At 35.9% G+C, this 22,944-nt stretch overlaps 1 protein-coding gene across 4 annotated transcripts in view; it reads left to right on the top strand.

Moving 5' to 3' along the window:
• Nucleotides 1-22,944, top strand: part of fmt (phosphatase 6 regulatory subunit 1-like protein fmt) — a 450,952-nt gene that overhangs the window by 257,053 nt on the left and 170,955 nt on the right. For all 4 annotated transcript variants that reach the window (XM_090406310.1, XM_090406311.1, XM_090406308.1 and 1 more), the window contains one exon: nucleotides 12,856-12,986. In XM_090406310.1, the coding sequence (XP_090262436.1) occupies nucleotides 12,856-12,986 (131 nt within the window). The remainder of the gene's footprint in view (nucleotides 1-12,855; nucleotides 12,987-22,944) is intronic.

Below are 22,944 nucleotides of genomic sequence, written 5' to 3'. Positions count from 1 at the left end.
AATGAGCTGCTGAGGCCCATAAAAAATATGCAGCGTATATTGGGATGGTACCTTAACAGAACGCGTATGCCGAAAGTGGTTTCCCAAATTCCGTTCTGGAGATTTCGACTTCAGTGATGCGCCTCGCGCTGGTTGCCCGACTGAGGTTGATTCAAGTGTTGTGAAGGATATCGTCGACAAAAATCCGTCACAAACAGTGCTGTAGATTGCTGCAGTACTGAACATATCCCATACAAGCATCGAAAATCATTTGTGCAAACTGGGATATGTTTCAAAACTCGATGTTTGGGTGCCGCATGAATTGTTTAAGGCCAATATGACTGGTTGCATATCCATCTGTGATTCGCTGCAACATCGCCAAGAAAAACTACCAATTTTTGAAGCGGATGATTCCAGGAGATGAAAAATGGGTCATGTATGATAACGTGGTACATAAAAGATCATGGGGGCACAAGAGCGAACTGCGGCAAACAACCTCGAAAGCAGGATTGCACCCATAGAAGATCATGCGCTCTGTGTGGTGGGATTATAAAGGTGTTGTCAACTACAAGGTGTTACCATCAGGCAGAACGATTGATTCAACTGTCTATTGCTCATAGTTAATGCGACTGGCCCGTGCAATTAGCAGAAAACATCCTGAATTGGCAAATCGGAAAGGAGTTGTCTTTCACCATGACAACGCCAGACCCCACACATCGTTAACAACCTGGAGTAAATTGTTAAGTCTTGGCTGGGATGTTTTGCCGCATCCTCCATATTCACTGGACCTGGCACCCTCCGATTACCACTTATTCCGATCGTTGCAGAATTCTCTGAATGGGAAAACCTTTGCTAATGAGGAGACTGTCAAAAGACACCTGGATCAATTTTTCGCAAGTAAATCTCAGGAGTTTTATGAACACGGCATAATGAAGTTGTTGGACAGATTGCAAGAGGTCATTGATAAAGAGGGTCAATATATAACTGACAAGTATGTATCATCATCATCATTATCAAATTCCTGCCATGTACCCTCAAGGGGTGTACAGGATATGACAGTACTACATGAAAAAATTACATCATCACTAACTTCCTATCTACAATTTTCCTCCAAATCAGTCTGTTACTTGTCAAGACTCCAACCTTATCAGATCTTATATTTCTATCGTCTAAGGCACTTTGTACCGTATCAATCCACCTATATCTTGGTCTTCCTCTGGGTCGTTTTCCTGCCAACCTGGCAGAGAACACTTGTTTTGCTAATCTTTCCTCTCCCATTCTATTTAAGTGACCATACCATCTGAGATTAGCTCTGCTAACGCATTCCTGGATGCTGACAATGTCAAGTTCTTTCCTAATATCCTCATTTTTAATATGATATTGCCATTGATGCCATCTGTTCACGCCTCTAATCTTTCTCAGGACTCTCATATCTGCGGTCTCTAGTCTTTGGTCAAGTGTTTTACTTCTGACCCAGCTCTCAGATCCATAAGTTAAAATTGGTTTGAACACAGTCTTGTATACAGCTAATTTAGTGTTCCGACTAATTTCTTTCTTATTCCATATGAATTTATTCAATTGACTTCCCACGATACCAGCTTTGCTGATTCTGTTGTCTATTTCTATATTTAGTTTACCATCTTCAGTAAAAATTGTGCCTAAGTAGCTGAAATGTTTTACTTGTTCCACAGGTTCTCCATTCACAACACAGTTGACATTTTCAATGATTCTGCCTATTTTCATTGTCTTTGTCTTTTTATTGCTGACCTTCATACCATATATATTACAACAGCTATTCAATTTAGTCAGAGAATCTTGCAGACTTGTAGCGGATTTATTTAGAAGTATAACATCATCCGTATAAAGCAAAGAGCTGACATTAACATCTCCAATTTTGATATCAGGTTTAATACCACATTCCTTCATAATGTGATCCATATAGATAATGAATAGCAGAGGGGATAATGTACATCCTTGTCTCGCACCAGATTTAACATTAAACCATCTTCCTGTACTTCCTTCAATTCTAACTGCTGACTCACAACTCAAATAAAGACTAAGTATTGCTTGATATAATGCCCCATTGACACCATATAACTGGAGCGTATTGAATAGCTTCTCTCTTGGCACCTTTTCACATGCCTTTTCCAAATCGACAAAACTTAAATACAGATCTTTGTTATATTCCCATGCTTTCTCGACTATTTGTCGTAAAGTGAAGATCTGATCCTGACAGCCTCTATTTGGCCTGAATCCAGCTTGTTCTTCACCAAGCTTTTCTTCCACAATTCTTCTCAACCGTTTCTCAAGTATACTTGCATAGATCTTGCCAGGAACACTCAGTAGGAAAATACCTCTGTAATTCTCACATTCAGTTTTATTTCCCTTTTTATATATGGGTACTATGAGAGCTCTACTCCAATCATCGGGAATTCGTTCCTCTGTCCAGGCTCTCTGAACTATGCAGTGCAGCCACTGTAAGACTCTTATACCACCATACTTCAGCATTTCTGGTCGAATATCATCTACTCCTGCTGCCTTTCCACATTTCAAGCCTTTGATGGCTTTTTCTACTTCAAGTATGGATATGTATTCCTGACTGCATGCCTGGTCAGTGTTTTTTATCACTGTGCTGTCATCACTGCTTGTTTCATTTAGCAGTTTTTCAAAGTAATTACTCCATACTTCAAGGATATCTTTTTCTCCTGTTTTCATTTCACCTTTATCATCTCTAATTCCTTTTACAGCACTCTTTCCTCCATTCCTAAGCTTCTTCAACAACCTCCAGAATATTTTGCCACCTTCTTGATATTTATTTTCTATATTCTTGCCAAAGTCCTCCCATGACTTTTGTTTAGCTAGTTTTACACACTGTTTAGCTTTCTTACATTTGTCTCTGTATTCTGTAAGAGTAAAAGCTGACTTATTTGCCAGGAACTTTTGATATGCTTTCTTCTTTTCCTTCACTGCATCTTTAACTTCCTGTGTCCACCAGGGAGTTCTGATTTTTTTATCCTTGCACACAACCTCACCACATGCCTCTCTGGCAGAATCAATCAATTCTTCCTTCAGAGTTTGCCACTGAATCTCCAAGGTTTGATTCCTGTTCTCATACTCTTTCATTTTCTTTTCAATAATATTTCTGTATTTTAGTCCACAGTTCACATCTGAGAGCTGCTCAACTTTTATTCGCTTTAAAACTTTCTTACATGTTATTCTTTTCATTATGAAATTCAATTTTTATCCTGCTCAAGACTAAATAGTGATCACTTCCAATTTCAAATCCTCTGTACACTCTGGTGTCCTGCACCAGGGAGAAAACATCACTATCAACAATAACATAGTCAATGAGACTTTTCTTATTCCTAGCCTCTTCTCTCCATGTGAATTTGTGCACATTTTTATGTTGGAACATGGTGTTAGTAATAACCAGTCCATGTCCTGAGCAGAAATCCAACAGATATTTGACATTATTATTAGCTTTGCTCTTTTCTCCAAATTTTCCCAAAATATTTTTGTATGTCTCACAATCATTTCCTACTCTACTATTTAGATCCCCAAGAAGGACCAACTTTTCCTTTTTCATTGTGTCAGTTGCTTTTTCTAAAGCCTCAAAAAATTCCTCCACTTCTACCTTAGTAGAACCTTCTGTGGGACCATAGGCACAAATAAGTCTCATTGTCCAGTTCCCCATTCTCATATTTGCCCACATTACTCTACTTGAGACTGACTGCCATTCAAGAAGATTAGCCTCGTATTTTGTGTTGAATACTATGGCTACTCCTTCTTTTCCTTGATTGTCATTGCCTGAATATAACATTTTGTATTTATTGCTCAGAAAGATCTTACCAGTTTTTGTCTTTTTTGTTTCAGTCATCCCTATTATGTCGATCTGGTACTTATCTATTTCCTCAGATTGCTCCATTTCTTTGCCATTCAGGCTTCTTACGTTGATAGTACCGATCTTTAACTCTGGTGATGTTGAGTTGGGGTTTGTTTTCAGATTTGTTCCAGTAGCTGACTTTTCGCTGTTCACCCTGGTTCCCTGGCGAAAACAACGGGTGGCCGGGGCCTTGTTTAACCGGGCGACGCCCCAGCCGGCATTAAATTTTGTCATGTTGTACCATCATTTTTTATTTTGGTTTAACCAATAAGAATACAATTTGGTCGGCTAAATCCCAAATTGCCAGCCCATCCTCGTTCGTTCAGTATCAAAGTAGATACCCAACAGGGTGCACCACGAGAAGGTGAGGATTGGACATTAGGTCAGAAGCCCTGGTCGGTTCTCCGCATTCCTTTAAAGGCTATGTGGAGGTCTCCTCTCAGTTATACAGCTTTGACCCTTAAGCACCCCTGTATTATATATATTACAGTATTAATAAGCACCCCTGTATTATATATAACACAAAACATTGAGGTATGTATTCCCCATTCATGTTTGTATTATATATATTAAATAAAATGTGTTTCATTCCACTCTGAAAAACCGAACAAACTTATTTGCCAACCCAATACTTTTCCCCTGGAAAGCCAGCAAATTTCAGAATGAAGCAAAAGTTGTATATATTCTAGCTAAAATTAACTAGCTTTACAGTGTTGTATAGTAGCACAGTCTTAAATTCTGTTGGCATTCTTTTGGAGATTAACGCTTCTCTATGTAAGAAACAATGTACCCAATTCATATCCAGATCTACTTATTTGACCATAGAAACAATCCCACTATGCCTGCCTCTAAGGGTGCGAGCTCCATCCGAACAGAAGCCCATGCATTTTTCCCACTGGATCCCTTTTGTGTATTATGTAATTATTGAGAGTGTGAAATATTTCTTCTCCAGTTGTTCAGGATGGCAAAGTTCTACAAAACAGAATATCATCATGAATGTTGTTATCATGCGCATAGCTTACGTAGCATATTAACTGCGCATCATTTGTAACATCAGTTGTCTCGTCTATTTGTAATGCATAATAAGGGCTCTTCTTAACTCTTTCAATTAACTGAGATTCTGCGTCACCTGCCATATCATTAATTCTGCGACCAACAGTGTCATTTGAAAGAGGAATCAAATCAACATATTTTAGTAACTTGTTGCCAAACATAGTTTTTATCACATCTTTTATAGCTGGAAGTAGCAAATTTTCGCTGATAGAAAGTTTCCCTGTTTTTGGAAACTATATCTTTCCCATGATTTGATGTCCCTGAACGTTGCTGAAAAAATTCAGTTGGCTTATTTTTCACATCACAATGTTTAGTTTCTAAATATTGTTGGAGTTTCGCAGGTTTCATGCACTCATTCGACAACACTTGATAAATAACACAAAACATTGAGGTTTCTGGTCACTTTCATCTCCACACCAAGTAAACCCGAATTCCAAATATGATCTGTTACATTTCCTGTTGTATTTTTTCTTTGAATTGCTTGTTTCTTCTACTTTAATAGTATTAGATTTACTTGCCGTTGCAACACGTGTGTCACAATGAGGGTCAGCATCATCTGTTTCATTTGCTCTTCTTTTCAAAGTCCTAGTTCTAAGCCACTTTTCCATTATTAATAAACATTCCGAAAAATATATAAATACTGGGGTTAACTCACGACACACTTTGTCCAAGTATCACTTAGCACTTCTGAAGATATACTGAGCCTTGGTTGAAGGAGGGAAATCTTCAGTAATAAAAATCAATAAACAACAAGCAATTGGTTGAAATGTGGATAACACATGTTCACTTCAAATCTGACAAAACACAAGGGAAGGTGGAAGCAATAAAACCATATTAGTGTTCACTTCACCCCTCTTTTATTATTCGTCATTCTGTCGCTACAAATTTAGCGACAGAATGACGATGAATAATAAAAGAGCAGTGAAGTGAATAACAATATAGTTTTATTGCTTCCGGCTTTGAACATTTTGATGCTATTTGTTGTTTTTTTTTTTTTAAGTCTCCATTTGATTTCGATTATTTTTACTTACCTATTCAATTTTAATTTTTCTTTGGTGGAAAATTTAAAAATATATATTTATTTAATTAATTTAAGTCTGCCTGCGGACCACCTGTCCCATCGTCACGGACCACAGGTTGAGGAACACTGCACTACAGAAACACCCTGATATTACAGTAGCTTACAAACCTTTTCTTACTGTATGGAGTCTTCTCTGCTCTCCTAAAGACAATAAACCTTTCTATAAACATTCAGGGGTTTACAGAATTCCTTGTTCATGTGCCCTTTTATATATAGGTCAGACTTCTAGAAGTTTTGAGATTAAGTTAAAAAAAGAACACATTGCTTATAACAGAGCAGTGGCACTTTATCTGTAGTAGTGAGGAGTGATATCCAGACCTGTATTTTAAGCATCGCTTTGAAAGAGAAAATAAGGTATTATGGAAAGTATCAGTTGTATTTGAATAATAGTATTAATGTTCTCTGTAAATTTGACCCTATTTAAATAGTGCTGAAGATATAGTGTTAATTTTTGATGTTTAATCACGCTTCATTTGGTTGATTTCATGATTTATTTCTGTATCCAATCTCTCTCTCGTGGAAAAAAAGGTTACACAGTCGACTCTCACTATGGCAAATTCATAGGGACCACGGAAATAATTTGTTATAGTTGGGTAGTTTGCTAAAGTAAATTTCCTTTAGCATAGTCTTGTGGCTATGGCTACATTTGGAACTTTTCAGCAGTTTGCTCTCACCAAAACACTATCACAGCAGGCTACCAGATCTTCTAGATACTTCTCATATTTCTGTGGTTAAGTAAATGCTCATGTACCTTCTAGTATAGAGATTATGTTTATCAGTTAGTTATTATAGTAACAAAATCCAACAAGTTTCATGAGTCTTTGAACTCGTATTACACTGGTGTTGAAAACCTAAGAGGATGAACACTACTTCTAAAGATTTCAACTGCAAATTCAGACGAATCAGTTTGTGGCAATTTGTATAAGTGATGATTTTGAGTAGAAAGTGGATACACATTAAAATTTTCAAATTGCACAAAGGGGTCACGGGATAGCACTCAACAGGGCAAAAGGCCGCACTGAGCAAATTGTGTTTGAAGGAAGCTCTTTTCGTGAAAGACTGAGCTGCAGGTAACTGTTGATGCCAGGGGCTTGGGAATGATTGTGGACAGAGAGTTGAAGTTTAGAGGACATATTGCAAATGTGACCAAAACAGAATATCAGATTATGTGGTTGTTGAAGAACACACTAACAAGCAGGGATAGATAGGTTATTGTATACAAGGTGTGGCTATTAAATAACAAGACTGGTTGCAAAAATGTGGTTTATTATTACAATTGTGCAATGTAATTGTTATCCCCTTCAACATACTCCCCTCCTCTATCTATACACCGATGCATACAAATTTTCCTTGGAAACAGTGCTGCAAGTCATCAGGTGTTATCTGCTTCAGTAGCCCTGCCGTTTTTTTCTTTGACTCATTCACTGCAAGTCCAGCTGACAGAGGAGCCAAACTTGCAGGAGAAGATCATCACATGTGATGAGACATGGATTTTCCAGTACGATCCAGAAATGAAGAGACAATCGAGCCACTGGAAAATTCCCACATCACCGAGAATGAAAAAAGCAAGAATGAACAAGTCAAAACTGAAGGCAATGCTGATTTTTTTTTTTTTTTATATCAGTGGCATCATAATGGTTGAATGGGTACCAGAGGATCAGATAGTTAACTAACATTATTACCTTGAGATTCTGGCCAAGCTGAGAGAACGAGTGAGTAAGAAGAGACCCGATCTGTGGAAGAACAACGCTCCAGCCAAAGTGCACTGTCTGTAAAGCAGTATCTGGCTGATAAGAAGATCCCAGTGTTGGACCATCCACTTTACTTGCCAGAGTTAGCTCCATGTGACTTTTACCTTTTTCCAAAGTTGAAATCTGCATTGAAGGGCACTCATTTTCAGTCAGTGGATGAGGTAAAGGAGAAAATGGCAGCATTACTGAAGCAGATAACACCTGATGACTGCAGCACTGCTTCCACCAATGGAAAATTCGTATGCAACGGTGTATAGATAGAGAGGGGGGGAAGGGAGTATGTTGAAGGGAATGACAACTAAGTTGTACAATTGTAATAATAAACCACATTTTTGCAACCAGTCATTATTTAATAGCCACACCTCGTATACTATACTACTGTGCACAGATATGTCTTCCCAGATTCCGTGGGAATGAAGTAGTGAGCAACGACAAAGATTGTGGCAGATCTGTGGAAAGCTCACTATGAGAATAGATTGATGGTCTGTAGGCATCAAAAATTAGCTGATAGGCAAAAAAGTGGAGACATGATAGAAGCATTTAAGTTATTAGGGGAATTTTTATAGGATTGATGCTGAACACTTTTTTTTTCAGTACATGACAAGAAGGGAGAAAACAAGGAGTCACCAGTAGAAGTTGTGTAAGAGTGCAGTTAATAAGGGTGTTAGGACTAGATTTTTTGCTTGAAAGGTGGTAAATGGGTTTGCAAATGGTGGCTGTAGATACATCATCAGCGAATGAGTTTAAGGATGAATTGTGTGATATGATATGATAGATAGTTTGTGAATAATGGATCTCCTATGATGAGTCTTCTAATTCCATGAAAGTTTTTTTTCACTTAGTTATGCTATAAATTAAAGATACCAAGAAATTATATTCTTCGTTTAATCTTTTATCCACATGTAAGGATTTGTGTGCAAGAGGTATCTTCACAACAGGTAAGGGAGGGTCAGGTTTTTTTTTATCACAAAAGAAAGCACCAAAACACTATATTCAAGATATGTTTCAAAGTAGTTAATTTATGGGTCTGAGAGTTAATTATACTTGTAAGAAATTATATTCTTGTTTAATCCTTTATACAAGTGTAAACAAACAAAGTTTGCACTTGAAGTATCCTTGCAACTAGACTACTTATATATAGACGCTGATGACTTCACATCAGGTGCCTTAGTATCCTATAATACAAAGCGCACTTCCTTTAAGTATGATAATGCTATGCATTAAGGGAGGTCACTACCTACACCACATTCATCCTTTATTTGAGATCTCATCAGTAGAAGCCAGACCCAGGAAATTACCAAGATTGAATTAATGCAGAAGTCATGTTTTCCGATATATAAGTAGTAAAAAAAAAAAAATGTATAGCCTTATTGTTCAAATATTCCTGATTAGAGATAATGTAGAAAGTCTTGTTTTCACTTTGTTACAGAGTAAGTGATACTTTGCCAAGAAATCACATTCTTATTTAATAGTTTATCCAAGTATATGCAAATTTGTTTTGAATATCTTTCCACATGAATCTGAGAATTCTCAGGGAAAAAAAAAACAGGTGAGTGAACAAATGACATCAAGGGTAAAATTATATGAAATATCGAGGATATAAGGAAGGAATATATGACATTGTTAACATTGAATGTATGAGCAGATCTAATCTAAGAAGGTATGCTCACTTAAACAGAAGGGATGGCGGAGGGGGGAGATGATTAATTACCTGATTATGTGACTGTAAGAAAAAGATCCAGAGGACAACTAAGATCTAGGTAGATTGATTCTTTTAGCACAGCTTAGAAAACTGAAATATGATCTGGATATATTTAATTTCAACTCAACCCCCAACTCAACATCGCCAGAGTTAAAGATCGGTACTATCAACATAAGAAGATTGAATGGCAAAGAAATGGAACTAGCTGAGGAATTAGATAAGTACCAGATCGACATAATAGGGGTGACTGAAGCAAAAAGGACAAAAACTGGTGAGATCTTTCTGAACAAAAAATACAAAATGTTATATTCAGGCAATGACAATCAAGAAAAAGGAGTAGCCATAGTATTCAACACAAAATACGAGGCTAATCTTCTTGAATGGCAGGCAGTCTCAAGTAGAGTAATGTGGGCAAATATCACAATGGGGAATTGGATAATGAGACTTATTTGTGCCCATGGTCCCACAGAAGGTTCTACTAAGGTAGAAGTGGAGGAATTTTTTGATGCTTTAGAGAAAGCAGCTGACACAATGAAAAAGGAAAAGTTGGTCCGTGTTGGTGATCTAAATATCAGAGTAGGAAATGATTGTCAGGCATACAATAATATTTTTGGAAAGTTTGAAGAAAAGAGCAAATAGTAGACATGGACTGGTTATTTTTATGTTGGAACCATGTTCTAACATAAAAATGTGCACAAGTTCACATTGGAGAGAAGAGGCAAGGAATAAGAAAAGTCTCATTGACTATGTTATTGTTGATAGTGATGTTTTCTCCCTGGTGCAGGACACCAGAGTGTACAGAGGATTTGAAATTGGAAGTGATCACTATTTAGTCTTGAGCAGGATAAAATTGAATTTCATATTGAAAAGAAGAACATGTTAGAAAGTTTTAAAGTGAATTAAAGTTGAGCAGCTCTCAGATGTGAACTGTAGACTAAAATACACAAAGATTATTGAAGAAAAAATGAAAGAATTTGAGAACAGGAACCAAACCTTGGAGATTAAGTGGCAAGCCTTGAAGAAAACTGATTGATTCAGCCAGAGAGGCATTTGATGAGGTTGCTTGCAAGGATAGGAAAATCAGAACTCCATGGTGGACACAGGAAGTTAACGATGCAGTGAAGGAAAAGAAGAAAGAATATCAAAAGTTATTCCTGGTAAATAATCGCTAAGAAAGCTAAACACTGTGTAAAACTAGCTAAACAAAAGTCATGGGAGGACTTTGGCAAGAATATAAAAAATAAATATCAAGAAGAGTTGCAAAATATTCTGAAGGTTGTTGAAGAAGTTTAGAAATGGAGGAAAGAGTGCTGTAAAAGGAGTTAGAGATAAAGGTGACATGAAAACAGGAGAAAAAGATATCCTTGAAGTTTGGAGTAATTACTTCGAAAAATTGCTAAATGAAACAAGCAGTGATATCACAGTGGTAAAAAAACACTTACCAGGCATACAGTCAGGAATACATATCCGTACTTGAAGTATAAAAATCCATCAAAGGCTTGAAATGTGGAAAGGCAGCAGGAGTAGTTGATATTCAACCAGAAATGCTGAAGTATGGTGGTATAAAAAGTCTTACAGTGGCTGCACTGCATAGTTCAGAAGGCGTGGACTGAGGGACGAATTCCTGATGATTGGAGTAGAGCTCTTATAGTACCCATATATAAAAAGGGAAATAAAACTGCATGTGAGAATTATAGAGGTATTTCCCTACTGAGTGTTCCTGGCAAGATCTATGCAAGTATACTTGAGAAACGGTTGAGAAGAATTGTGGAAGAACAAGCTGGATTCAGTCCAAATAGAGGCTGTCAGGATCAGATCTTCACTTTAAGACAAATAGTTGAGAACTAATGGGAATATAACAAAGATCTGCATTTAAGTTTTGTCAATTTGGAAAAGGCATATGACAAGGTGCCAAGAGAGAAGCTATTCAATACGCTGCAGTTATATGGTGTCAATGGGGCATTATATCAAGCAATACTTAGTTTTTATTTGAGTTGTAAGTCAGCAGTTAGAATTGAAGGAAGTACAGGAAGATGGTTTAATGTTAAATTGTGTGAGACAAGGATGTACATTATCCCCTCTGTTATTCATTATCTATATGGATCACGTTATGAAAGAAAGTGGTATTAAACATGATATCAGAATTTGAGATGTTAATGTCAGCTCTTTGCTTTATGCGGAAGATGTTATACTTCTAAATAAATCAGCTACAAGTTTGCAAGATTCTCTGACTAAATTGAATAATTGTAATAGATATGGTATGAAGGTCAGCAATTAAAATACAAAGACAATGAAAATAGGTAGAATCGTTGAAAAATGTCAAGTGCGTTGTGAACGGAGAACCTGTGGAAAAAGTAAAACATTTCAGCTACTTAGGCAAGATTTTTAGTGAAGATGGTAAATTAAATATGGAAATAGACAACAGAATCAACAAAGCTGGTATGGTAGGAAGTCAATAAAATAAATTCATATGGAATAATAGAGAAATTAGTTGAAACACTAAATTAGCTGTATACAAGACAGTGTTCAGACCAGTTTTAACTTATGGATCTGAGAGCTGGGTCAGAAGTAAAACACTTGACCAAAGACTAGAGACCTCAGATATGACACTCCTGAGAAAGATTAGGGGTGGCATCAATGGCAATATCATATTAAAAACAAGGATATTAGGAATGAACTTGACATTGTCAGCATCCAAGAATGCATTAGCAGAACTAATCTGAGGTGGTATGGTCACTTAAACAGAATGGGTGAGGAAAGATTAGCAAACAAGTGTTCTCTGCCAGGTTGGCAGGAAATGATCCAGAGGAAGACCAAGATATAGATGGATTGATACTGCAGAAAGTGTCTTAGATGATAGAAATATAAGATCTGTTAATGTTGTCGTCTTGACAAGTAACAGACTGATTTGGAGGAAAATTGTAGATAGGAAGTTAGTAATGATGTAAATTTTTTATGTAGTACTATCATATCCTGCACAAGGCACGAATTTGATGATGATGATGATCTCAGGTGATATGGTCGCTTAAACAGAATGGGCGAGAAGGTTAGCAAAACAGGTGTTCTCTGCCAGGTTGGCAGGAAAATGACCCCGAGGAAGACCAAGGTATAGGTGGATTGATACGGTACAAAGTGCCTTAGACAATAGAAATATAAGATCTGATAATGTTGGAGTCTTGACAAGTAACAGACTGATTTGGAGGAAAATTGTAGATAGGAAGTTAGTAATGTAATTTTTTCATGTAGTACTATGATATCCTGTACACCCCTTTGAAGGTACATAGCAGGAATTTGATGGTGATGATGATAGTAAATTCTTTGGTAAATTATACGTTTTGTTTATTTTGTGTGTACTTTATTGTTTATCTACTTGATAACATGACTAACTTAGTTTATATATTTCTAGAAAAAGTTAGAATTGTTTGAACAGATATGTAGTGAGCATATTGCTTCGCTTGATGATTCAAACAGTGATGAAGTTTGGGAGGATAAAGATCATGTATCTTTTGCAGCAAGATCATCATCATCTCATCAAAGGTAATTAATTTAGTTATAAACTATTTCATTTCTATCCATCATGATGCAGGTTTAAGAACTTGGAATATCTTGCCTTATAACTTCTGACAAATGAATTAAGCAAATAGACACTGTATTACATTTAAAATATGCACTGCTTTTCAAAAAAAAAAGTATTGGGTTGGCAAATAAGTTCATTTGGTTTATGCGTTAATACAAGTTTGCTTTGCTTCGCCTGTCACCATTGTTCCTCTAAAGTGCAGTGCTATTGCACAGTTGAAAGGCGACATTTCACATAACCTTTCAGTGAATTTTCATTCAGCCGACTTCAGTTGTGTGTGTAACATATTTTTAGAAATGAAAGGAAATAACATACATTACCGGCATATTTTGCTTTTTTTATTTCAAAAACGGCAAATGAGCTGCAGAGGACCATAAAAAAATATGCAGTGTATATGGGGATGGCACCTTAACAGAATGAATATGGCAAAAGTGGTTTGCCAAATTCCGTTCTGGAAATTTCGACGTCAGTGATGTGCCTCGTACTGGTTGCTCGACCCAGGTTGATTCGAGTGTTGTGAAGGATATCGTCGACAAAAATCCGGCACAAATAGTGCAGGAGATTGCTGCAGTACTGCACATATCCCATACAAGCATTGAAAACCATTTGCACAAGCTGGAATATGTTTCAAAACTCAGTGTTTGGGTTCTTAATGAATTGACTGAGGCCAATGTGACTGCTCGCATATCCATCTGTGATTCGCTGCGTCGTCGCCAAGAAAACGACCCACTTTTGAAATGGATAATTACAGGAGATGAAAAATGGGTTGTGTACAATAACATGGTACATAAAAGATCATGGGGGGCACGAGTGCTGAATGATTACACCCAAAGAAGGTCTTGCTCTCTGTTTGGTGGGATTATAAAGGTGTTGTCCACTACGAGGTGTTACCATCAGGCAGAACGATTGATTCAACTGTCTATTGCTCCATAGTTAATGCAACTAGCCTGTGCAATTAGCACAGAACATCCTGAATTGGCAAATCGGAACGGAGTTGTCTATCACCACGACAACGCCAGACCCTACACATAGTTAACAACCAGGAGTAAATTGTTACATCTTGGCTGGGATGTTTTGCCACATTCTCCGTATTCACCAGACCTGGCACCTTCCGATTACCACTTATTCCGATCGTTGCAGAATTCTCTGAATGGGAAAACCTTTGCTAATGAGGAGGCTGTCAAAAGACACCTGAATCACTTTTTCACGAGTAAACCTCGGGAGTTTTATGAACACGGCATAATGAAGTTGGTGGACAGATTGCAGGAGTTCATTTATAAAGAGGGTCAATATATAACTGACTAGTATGTATTATATATATATTAAATAAAATGTGTTTCATTCCACTCTGAAAAACCAAACGAACTTGTTTGCCAACCCAATACAATTGAAATATACTTAATCAGAAAATTAACTATTAAATGTTAAACTATATATGCCTTACAGACAACATTTAAATGGTTTTGGAGTTAGATGTTTGGAAATAGTGATGGTAGTGAAAGTTTGGAAGTGCAAAACCACAGAAACTAGAGATATTAGAGTGGATGCAATCAAGCATGTGTCTGGCCACCCCTGTGATGAATGAATAGAAATTATTATGCACTGCTGAATGATTCAATTCCCGTCCATGACGTGAGGAACCTTTATCTGGACTCTTTCGACTAAAGGTGAGTTAGCCAGTCTCAAACTAAGGTAGAGGGTATTTTCACCCGGGAACTCGGGTTTTTCATCACTCAGAATAGGCAAATTGGCCCTGTGAACACATGGATTTATTTACAGACATAAATACATACTTAATCCCTCACTGGAAGGGCTCAACCAGTCCTAAGGGTCAGTTGATGAACGGGGGGAACCCCATACAAATAAATAAATTAATAATGACATTACACAAGCGTAATTGTGAGTACAAGGGGGTGTTGAAATGCATGTATGCTAATACAAGAAGTATAAGGGAGAGGCATTTTGTCATTGGTCAGCTCCACTTGGCCAAATTATAGCCATCAGTATGACCTGGTCAACAGAAAATAATATAGTTGAGGGATTTAATGTAAACATTTTGTATTTTCAGGGAGAATAGAGAGAATGGGACAGGAGGTGGGGTATTGCTAATGATAGCTGAAGAATTATCATCATCATAATAACACTAATTACTATAGACCAGGCAAACTGCGGCTCACGAGCCGCATGCTGCTCCCAAAGTTACTCTGTGCGGTTCCCGAGACAATACTGGTTTTCATTGCCATTTTTTCTAAACTTTTATATTAATAAACTATAGTAGTATAGTATGTATCAATATTAGCATTTAAAAATTAACTTCAAAGCATTTATTTCGTAAATGCTTCAGTAAAAAACATAATTTGAAACTTTACATTTTTAGCTTTTAAATGGTATCGGCCAAAAGAGTTGTTAATGTGGATTTTATTATCGTATTTGTTTGGTAAAAAGTGTTTTGACATTTTATGGCCTGTTTCGCTTCAGCCAAAATTTGTTCCAAAAGTGACTACTATGATCGCTGCATTACCCACCGCCTCTGTTACCTGAACTCTGCGTCATCACTCTTCATGCAGTACACACAAGTTTACTGAAGTTTACACAAGTACTTTTCTGATTAATAAATAATTAAGATTGATTTTAGTAAAAGTTATAAAACTCTTGTTTAAAATGACTGAACAACAGAAGAGTATAAAACGGAAATACGAACAAGAAATGAGTGTTTAACCAACAATGGGAGGATGATTTTAACTGAAACAATATGAAGGATTGTTTCAGTAAACTGAAACAATACGAAGGAAACTTAGAAACACTTTATAATGATTTTGAGAGTAGGTTTGAGAAACTAAAAAAGTTAAAGCCATGTTTTGAATTTCTTGTGAATCCTTTTGTGATTGATGTCATCAACGATGAATGTCCTGTTGTTGCACCTTTTACCGTGGATGTTGCTTCAATGGGGACAGAGCTTATTGAGCTGCAGGAAGATGTGGGTTTGAAGCTAGTACATAAAAGCTCATCTATAACTGACTTTTGGAAACAAATCCCAGAAGCAAAGTATCCCAGTCTTCAGAAAACTGGCTTCCGATTATTCTCTGTTTTTGGGACAACTTACTGCTGTGAATCTCTCTTCTCTGTAATGAAATTTGTCAAGTCTAAACATCGTGCTATCCTCACTAACAGCCACCTCACCGAGCTTCTTAGAACAGCTTTGACATCCTACCTGCCAGATTTTAAACTATTAACTGCACAAATGAAGAATCAATCAAAGCCTTCAATGAGTAGAGATTTAACATGTTCTTCTTTGGTGAGTTGGACTACTATGTAGTTGTATTTTTTTTATTATTTATAAATACAATTTTAAAATAATATTTACTGCAGCTCTTGAACATTCAAAAATGTATTATATGTGGCTCTTATTACTGAAGTACTTGCCCACCCCTGCTATAGATCATATTGGTTTGTTCCGGTCTCATTATCTATCTAATATCCTCTTTTGAGGTCTACCCGGCCTTCTTTTTCCAACTGGTTTATATTTTATTATTTGTTTAGAATATTGGGTGTTGGCCATTAGGTTTACATGTTCTATCCAATTTTGTTTGTAATTGTTTAGTTTTTCTTCTATTGATTTTATTTTTAGTTCTTTTAAAATATCTTAATTCTTTTTTTGGTCTAATAATATGTATTTTGCAGTTCTTCTCGTGAATCTCATTTTGCTTGTTTATCTTGTTTGTTTATTGCTCGAATTTCATTGCCATATAATAATGTGGGCACTGCTCAAGTATTGTTTATTTTTATATGTTCTATTATTTTATTATTAATAGCTATTTTACTTCTAACTGGAGTTTGTCCACAAAATGCCATTGTTTTTAAGTTTTATCAATGGATATTTTCATTCCAAACTGTTCTACTATAATGTTTAAATTATATATTGCTCTTTATAAATTATCTTCCTTATCTGATATTATTAGTTTTGTTATTCCAGGAAATTTCTATACCTGGATTGTTTAAGGTGTTCCACTGTATTTCATTAATATTTCATTAATATAAATATTGAAAAGTGTTGGAGACAGAGGGCATGCCTGTCTTACTCCTTAGTTTATAGATTTTTTTCAGACATTTTTATATTTATTTTTATTTTATTATCTTTGTATATATTCATATCTTTATATTTATTGTTATATTTATCTTTGTAAAATATTAGGTATATTTATTCTTTGTAATATATCAAGCAGTATTTATTTTTTTACTTTGTCAAGTGCTTTTTCATAATCTATAAATAAAAGATGAGTTTCTAAATTAAATCTGTCCTTTTTTTCTGTAAGTAGTTTTAAACAAAAAGCTGCATCCTTTTCCAAATCCATTTTGAGATTCTATTAATATTTTTTTACTGTATATTTTCAATTTTTCATTAAGTATTCTACTATATATTTTGTAGCATATATTCAATAAACTAATACCTCTGTAATCAGCAGGTTTTGTTTTATCTCCCTTTTCAAACATAGGTATTATACCTGTATTCTATTCTATTGGTATTTGTCCATTTATATATATTTAATTTAAAAATTTGACTAATATCTGATGTATTTTTTTCCAGCAAATTTTAGTTTAAAGTTTATTTCTCCCGTTTTCTGCAGATTTACCATTTTTTTATTTTTATTTTACTTAGGTTGTCCTCTAATTCTTTCATTGTTATTATATCATTTAAAGCATTTTGTAAGCTTTTGATGTTTTTTTTTTGCTGTTAGTATTATCTGTCCAAAAATTAAAATAATCCAAGAATTCTTTTAAATCTATTTTTCAATTTATATTTGCAGTTTCATTTATCTCTGCATTCATGTGCTTTAGTATTTTATACACATTAGGTCCTATTTTGTATATATCATTTTCTAGATATGATACAAATTTTTCCCAGCTTTCTCTGTCTCTTTCTGGTTTCTCTTTTGTCTATTGCTTGTCTTTTTTTATATTCAATTTCATCTTCTTGTTTTCTGCTAGTTAACCATCTTTTAAGGCCAGCTTTTAATTTTCAGTTATTGTTTTTATTTCATTATCCCATATATGTAATTTTTCATTTTTATGATGTTTTTTGTGTGTTCCTAGACTTTCATATCCTGCTGGTGTAATAATTTCTTTTATATCATTAGATTCTTTCTCAATTTCTTCATTTTCTTGTATTTTTACTAAGTAGTATTAATGCTTTGGCACCTCTGTAGCTCAGTCGTTATAGACGAAACTGTTTGGTCAGAAAGCCCTTGGTTCGATTCCCATCGGTGACATAGGAACCTTTATCTGGTCTCTTTCAATGAGAGGTGAGTTAGCTGGTCTCATACAGAGGTAGGGTTTTTTCCCACCTGGAAACTCAGGTTTTTCGTCCCTTAGAACAGACACACCAGGAGGCATAGGGCCAACCACCTTATTCTCAAGACGGTTACGATTGCAAGAATAAGAAACCTCAACACCATAAAAGGTAGAAGAGGATGATTAAGAAAGAAAGAAATTAAAGAAATATTAATGGTATAATTTCTTATACTAGAATTGTTTAGTAGTCTTACTTTGTAATTAGATTTTGTTTCTCTAGTCTATTTTTTGTAACCGATTTGGTGCAAACCTTAATTTTATTTTGCCTGCACTAAATAGTGATCTATGTCTATTTCTAGCCCTCTTCTGACTATAACATCTAGGAAGAGGTCTGCTGCTTTTTCATTTGCTATAAAGTAGTCACTTATTGATTTTTGTCCTCTTGCACACCATGTATATTTATGTATATTTTTATGTTTGTGGAATGTATTCATATTTTTAAATTACTACATATATAATCAGTGAGTTGCTTTTCATTTTCCATTTTTGTTTACTGTTGGTTCTCCAAATTTTTCTATATTGTTATTATTAATTTTTTCATTCCTGTTATGGCAATAAGATTTCCAGCTGTAATTAGATTGTTTGTAAAGGTCATCATTTTCTTCTTGTTGTCCTTCTTCAGGGGCATATGCTCCAACAACTGTTAAATTTGCTCTCTTTAATTTTAATCACACTTCTAATATTCTTTCATCCCACTATGCATAATAGGTTATGTTTGTTTTAATTTATGGATCCAAAATCATTAATTACACCAACTTATTTGTTTGTCCATTCCACTATACGTGATAATTAGTTATTTCTTTAATTTTCTTTTTTTTGTTTCTGCAAGAACTGCAATTTTTATATTTTCATATGAAACATGAAATGTGCTTCTAATATTTCGTGTGTTTTTTTTTTCCCAAAGTTTCTTAACCTTTTCCAATTTGCAGTCTTTTCCCTTTTTTTTTTTGTCCGGTTTAGATTTTGTTGTGACTTGAAAGTAATATGTGTTTCCCTGTGTCAAGTTACTAGCATGACGATAGGTAGCCTAGTGATGGGGATGCGACCTTGAAGCAACTAGGCTTGACTTTCTTTAGTAGATAGTGGAAACTACAGTTTGAGATGAAAAAGTCAGCCCTGAATTGGTCTAATAGCATGGGGGGGTAAGAAGGAGAGGAAAGAAGAGTAGAAGGCAAGTCTACAGTAAGATATACCAAGTTTATATTGTAGGAAGAAAGATCAGGTCTGATTCGGGTTTTTGCCATGCCCGTACTCACCAATTTGAGCCCCTGAGCCAATGAAGAATTACAACCAGCAAAATTAAAAGTTAAAGAGAATTTTAGGTTTGGGGGGAGATAGTTCATTTGAGGCTGTCTGTGTGAGATAAAGGCCAAGAGTACTAAATATGTTATTGGGTGCTGCTATAGACCAAGGGGTCTCACAAGAAGATGTAATGGCATGCATTGGCAGATTAGCACAATGAGTGCAGAGCAAGCAATTATTATAATGGACCTCAACTATGGGACATACATTTGATGGAGGAAAGGAGGGGGATGGAAAGATGGAAGTGGAATTTATACAATTGCTAAAGGATAATTACATGAAACAACATATTATAGATGGGACAAGGGGTTTGAGAGTGTTGGATCTGATAATAGCTTCAGAAGATATATCCATAACCAAGATAGACACTCTGCCTCCAATTGGGGAGAGTGACTGTGCAATCTTGTTCTGGGAAATTGCCAAACATGTGGAATTCTTTGTCAAGAAAGGGTTTGTTATAAAGCTGGTAATTATGACAGACTTTAGAGTTATCTTGGAGCAGTACCATGGCTTGAGAAGCTACAAAGAAAGAATGTCAGTACTGCATGGGAAGTGGTCAGAGATTGTTTGAGAGAAGTGATATCAGACTGCATACCCAAGGTCAGGAGGATAAACCAAGTGTGAATTGAGTAGATGGATAGAGATATAAAATAATTTAATCATGCCAAGAAATTATATTCTATATCCAAGTATAAACAAACAAGTTGGCACGTGAAGTAACTTCACGACTGGGCAGCTCGTGTATAAAGGCTAATGATCTTGGTATCACTTCCAGGTCTGGCTCCCACTGATGAGACCTCAATAATGTCAAAACTGGTCTGTGTAGTGACCCTTCCCATAATGCATAGCATTATACATGTCCATAAGGATATGTGCTTTGCATTGTAGGATACTAAGGCAAGTAATGTGAAGTCATTAGTCTGTATATGAGTTGCTCAGTCGTGAAGTTACTTCATGCACAAACTTCGTTTATTTGGATAAATGATTAAATCAAGAATATAATTTCTTGGTATCTATAATTTTATAGTATAACCAAGTGGAAAAACTTTCAACATCTATCTCTAATCCAAAGTATTTTAGTAATAAGGCATGACACCTTTTAGGCTACTTATATATGGAAATATGACTTCTGCATTACTTCAATCTTGATGGCACTTTCAAACTTGGTATCACTCTCATCAGTGGGTCTGGCTCCCACTGATGAGACCTCAATAAAGGTCAAAACTGGTCTGGGTAGTGACCCTTCCCATAATGCATAGCATTATACATGTCTGTAAGGATATGTGCTTTGCATTAGGGGATACCAAGGCAAGTGATGTGAAGTCGTTAGCCTCTATATACGAGTTTTCCAGCCATGAAGTTACTTCATGCGCAAACTTTGTTTGCTTACACTTGGATAAAAGATTAAACCAAGAATATAATTTCTTGGCAACATTAAATTATAGTATAACCAAGTGGGAAAACTTTCAAGAGAGATATATAATAATGAAAAAAAGAAAACACTGTAGAGGGAATATAACGAAAAGATAATCGGCATCCTCATGAATAGTACAAAGTGCAAGCAAGAAGGGTAACTAGTTTGGTAAGACCATATCAGAATATGAGAATAAATTAGCTAAGCAGACCAAAGGAAACCCAAAAGATTTTTTCATTATGTAACAAATATGAGGGTGGTCTGAAAAGTTCTTGGCCTAACAATGAAAAAACGAATTTATAATTTCAAAATTATTTTTATTTTTTACATAATCTCCCTTAAGACTAATACATTTATTCCAGCGATGCTCCAGTGCCATTATCCCGTCCTTGTAGTGGTTCTCACTAAGATCTGTAAAACACCCCTCTACAGCTGCAATCACCTCTTGATTCAAAGAAAAACGCTGACCAGCGAGGAGAGTTTCAGTTTTGGGAAGAGATAGAAATCAGATGGAGCCAAATCTGGGGAATAGGGTGGATGTTCCAACAATTCATAGTGCAGATCCCTTAATTTTCCCATTGCCAAAACACCTTTGTGGGCAGGTGCATTGTCCTGATGAAAGATGATTTTTTTCTTCTGCAAACCAGGTCTTTCTCACAAATTTTTTCGTCTAGTCCGGTTCAGAGATCAGAATAATATTCCCCAGTTATTGTTTTACCATTTTCAAGATAATTAATAAACAAAATGTCTTTAACATCCCAAAACACCGATGCCATGATCTTATCTTCTTTGGTGCTGAACAACCGGCTTCTGTCCACTGTTTTGACTGCTGTTTGGATTCTGGTGTATAATGGTGAATCCAAATCTCATCCATAATAATAAATCAATGCACAAAATCAGTTTTATTCTTGATAAAACGCTCCAAGCACTGTGCAGAGATTTTCATCGGAGTGCGTTTTTGATCTGCACAGCACCAATCTTGCACAAAGCTTTTTCATTTGCAATTCTTCATGCAGAATATATCCTACACGTTCTTTTGAAATGCCTATAGTCTCAGCAATTTCACACACTTTGACTTGCTGGTCATCCAATACCATATCATGCACTTGATCAGTGATTTCTGATGTTGTTACGCTTTTTGGACGTCCTTCACATGAATCATCTTCAAGGTTGGTATGGCCATATTTAAACTCACCAGCCCATTTCTTAATTGTCGAAAATGACGGCGAAGAGTGTCCGTAAACTTTTATGAACTTCGAATGAATTTCTTTTGGCTTTAAACTGTCTTTTACAAAGAATTTTATAACCACACGATACTCAATTTTATCCATTAAAAGGGATACAGACAACACTTTGACTTGCGACAGCTGTATAAAAAAAACTACTTGATAGAATGACTTGCATGTTCACATCAATTCTTATGAGAGATGTAGAAACCTAGGGAAAAAAAAATCTTGTCGATAGTATTGCCATCTATGGTTGAGGTAGAGAACTTTTCAGACCACCCAGGTCTGAAAAGTTCTAAATATATGGGGTACTTAAGGGTAAAAGCTGTATAACTGAAAGGAGACCTCCACATAGCTTTTAAAGGAATGCAGAGAGCCGACCAAGACTTCTGACTTAATGTCCAATCCTGACCTTCTCGTGGTGCACCCTGTCAGGTATCTACCGGGATACTGAACAAACAAGGATGTTCTAGCAATTTGGAATTTAACTGACCAAATTGTAATCTTATAGGCTTTAACCAAAATATAAAATGATAGTACAATATGACAGAATTTCATGCTGGCTGAGGCGTCAACCAGATAAACAAAGCCCCCCCCCCGTTGTTTTCGCCAAGGAACAGGGCAAAT

This window comes from Typopeltis vanoorti, chromosome 16 (genome assembly GCF_054136105.1).
Source record: "Typopeltis vanoorti isolate ZY-2024b chromosome 16, IOZ_Tvanoo_1.0, whole genome shotgun sequence".
In the NCBI taxonomy this organism is placed as follows: domain Eukaryota; kingdom Metazoa; phylum Arthropoda; class Arachnida; order Uropygi; family Thelyphonidae; genus Typopeltis; species Typopeltis vanoorti.
Note: the sequence above shows the minus strand (reverse complement) of the source record. Positions and strands in the feature narration are given on the sequence as shown.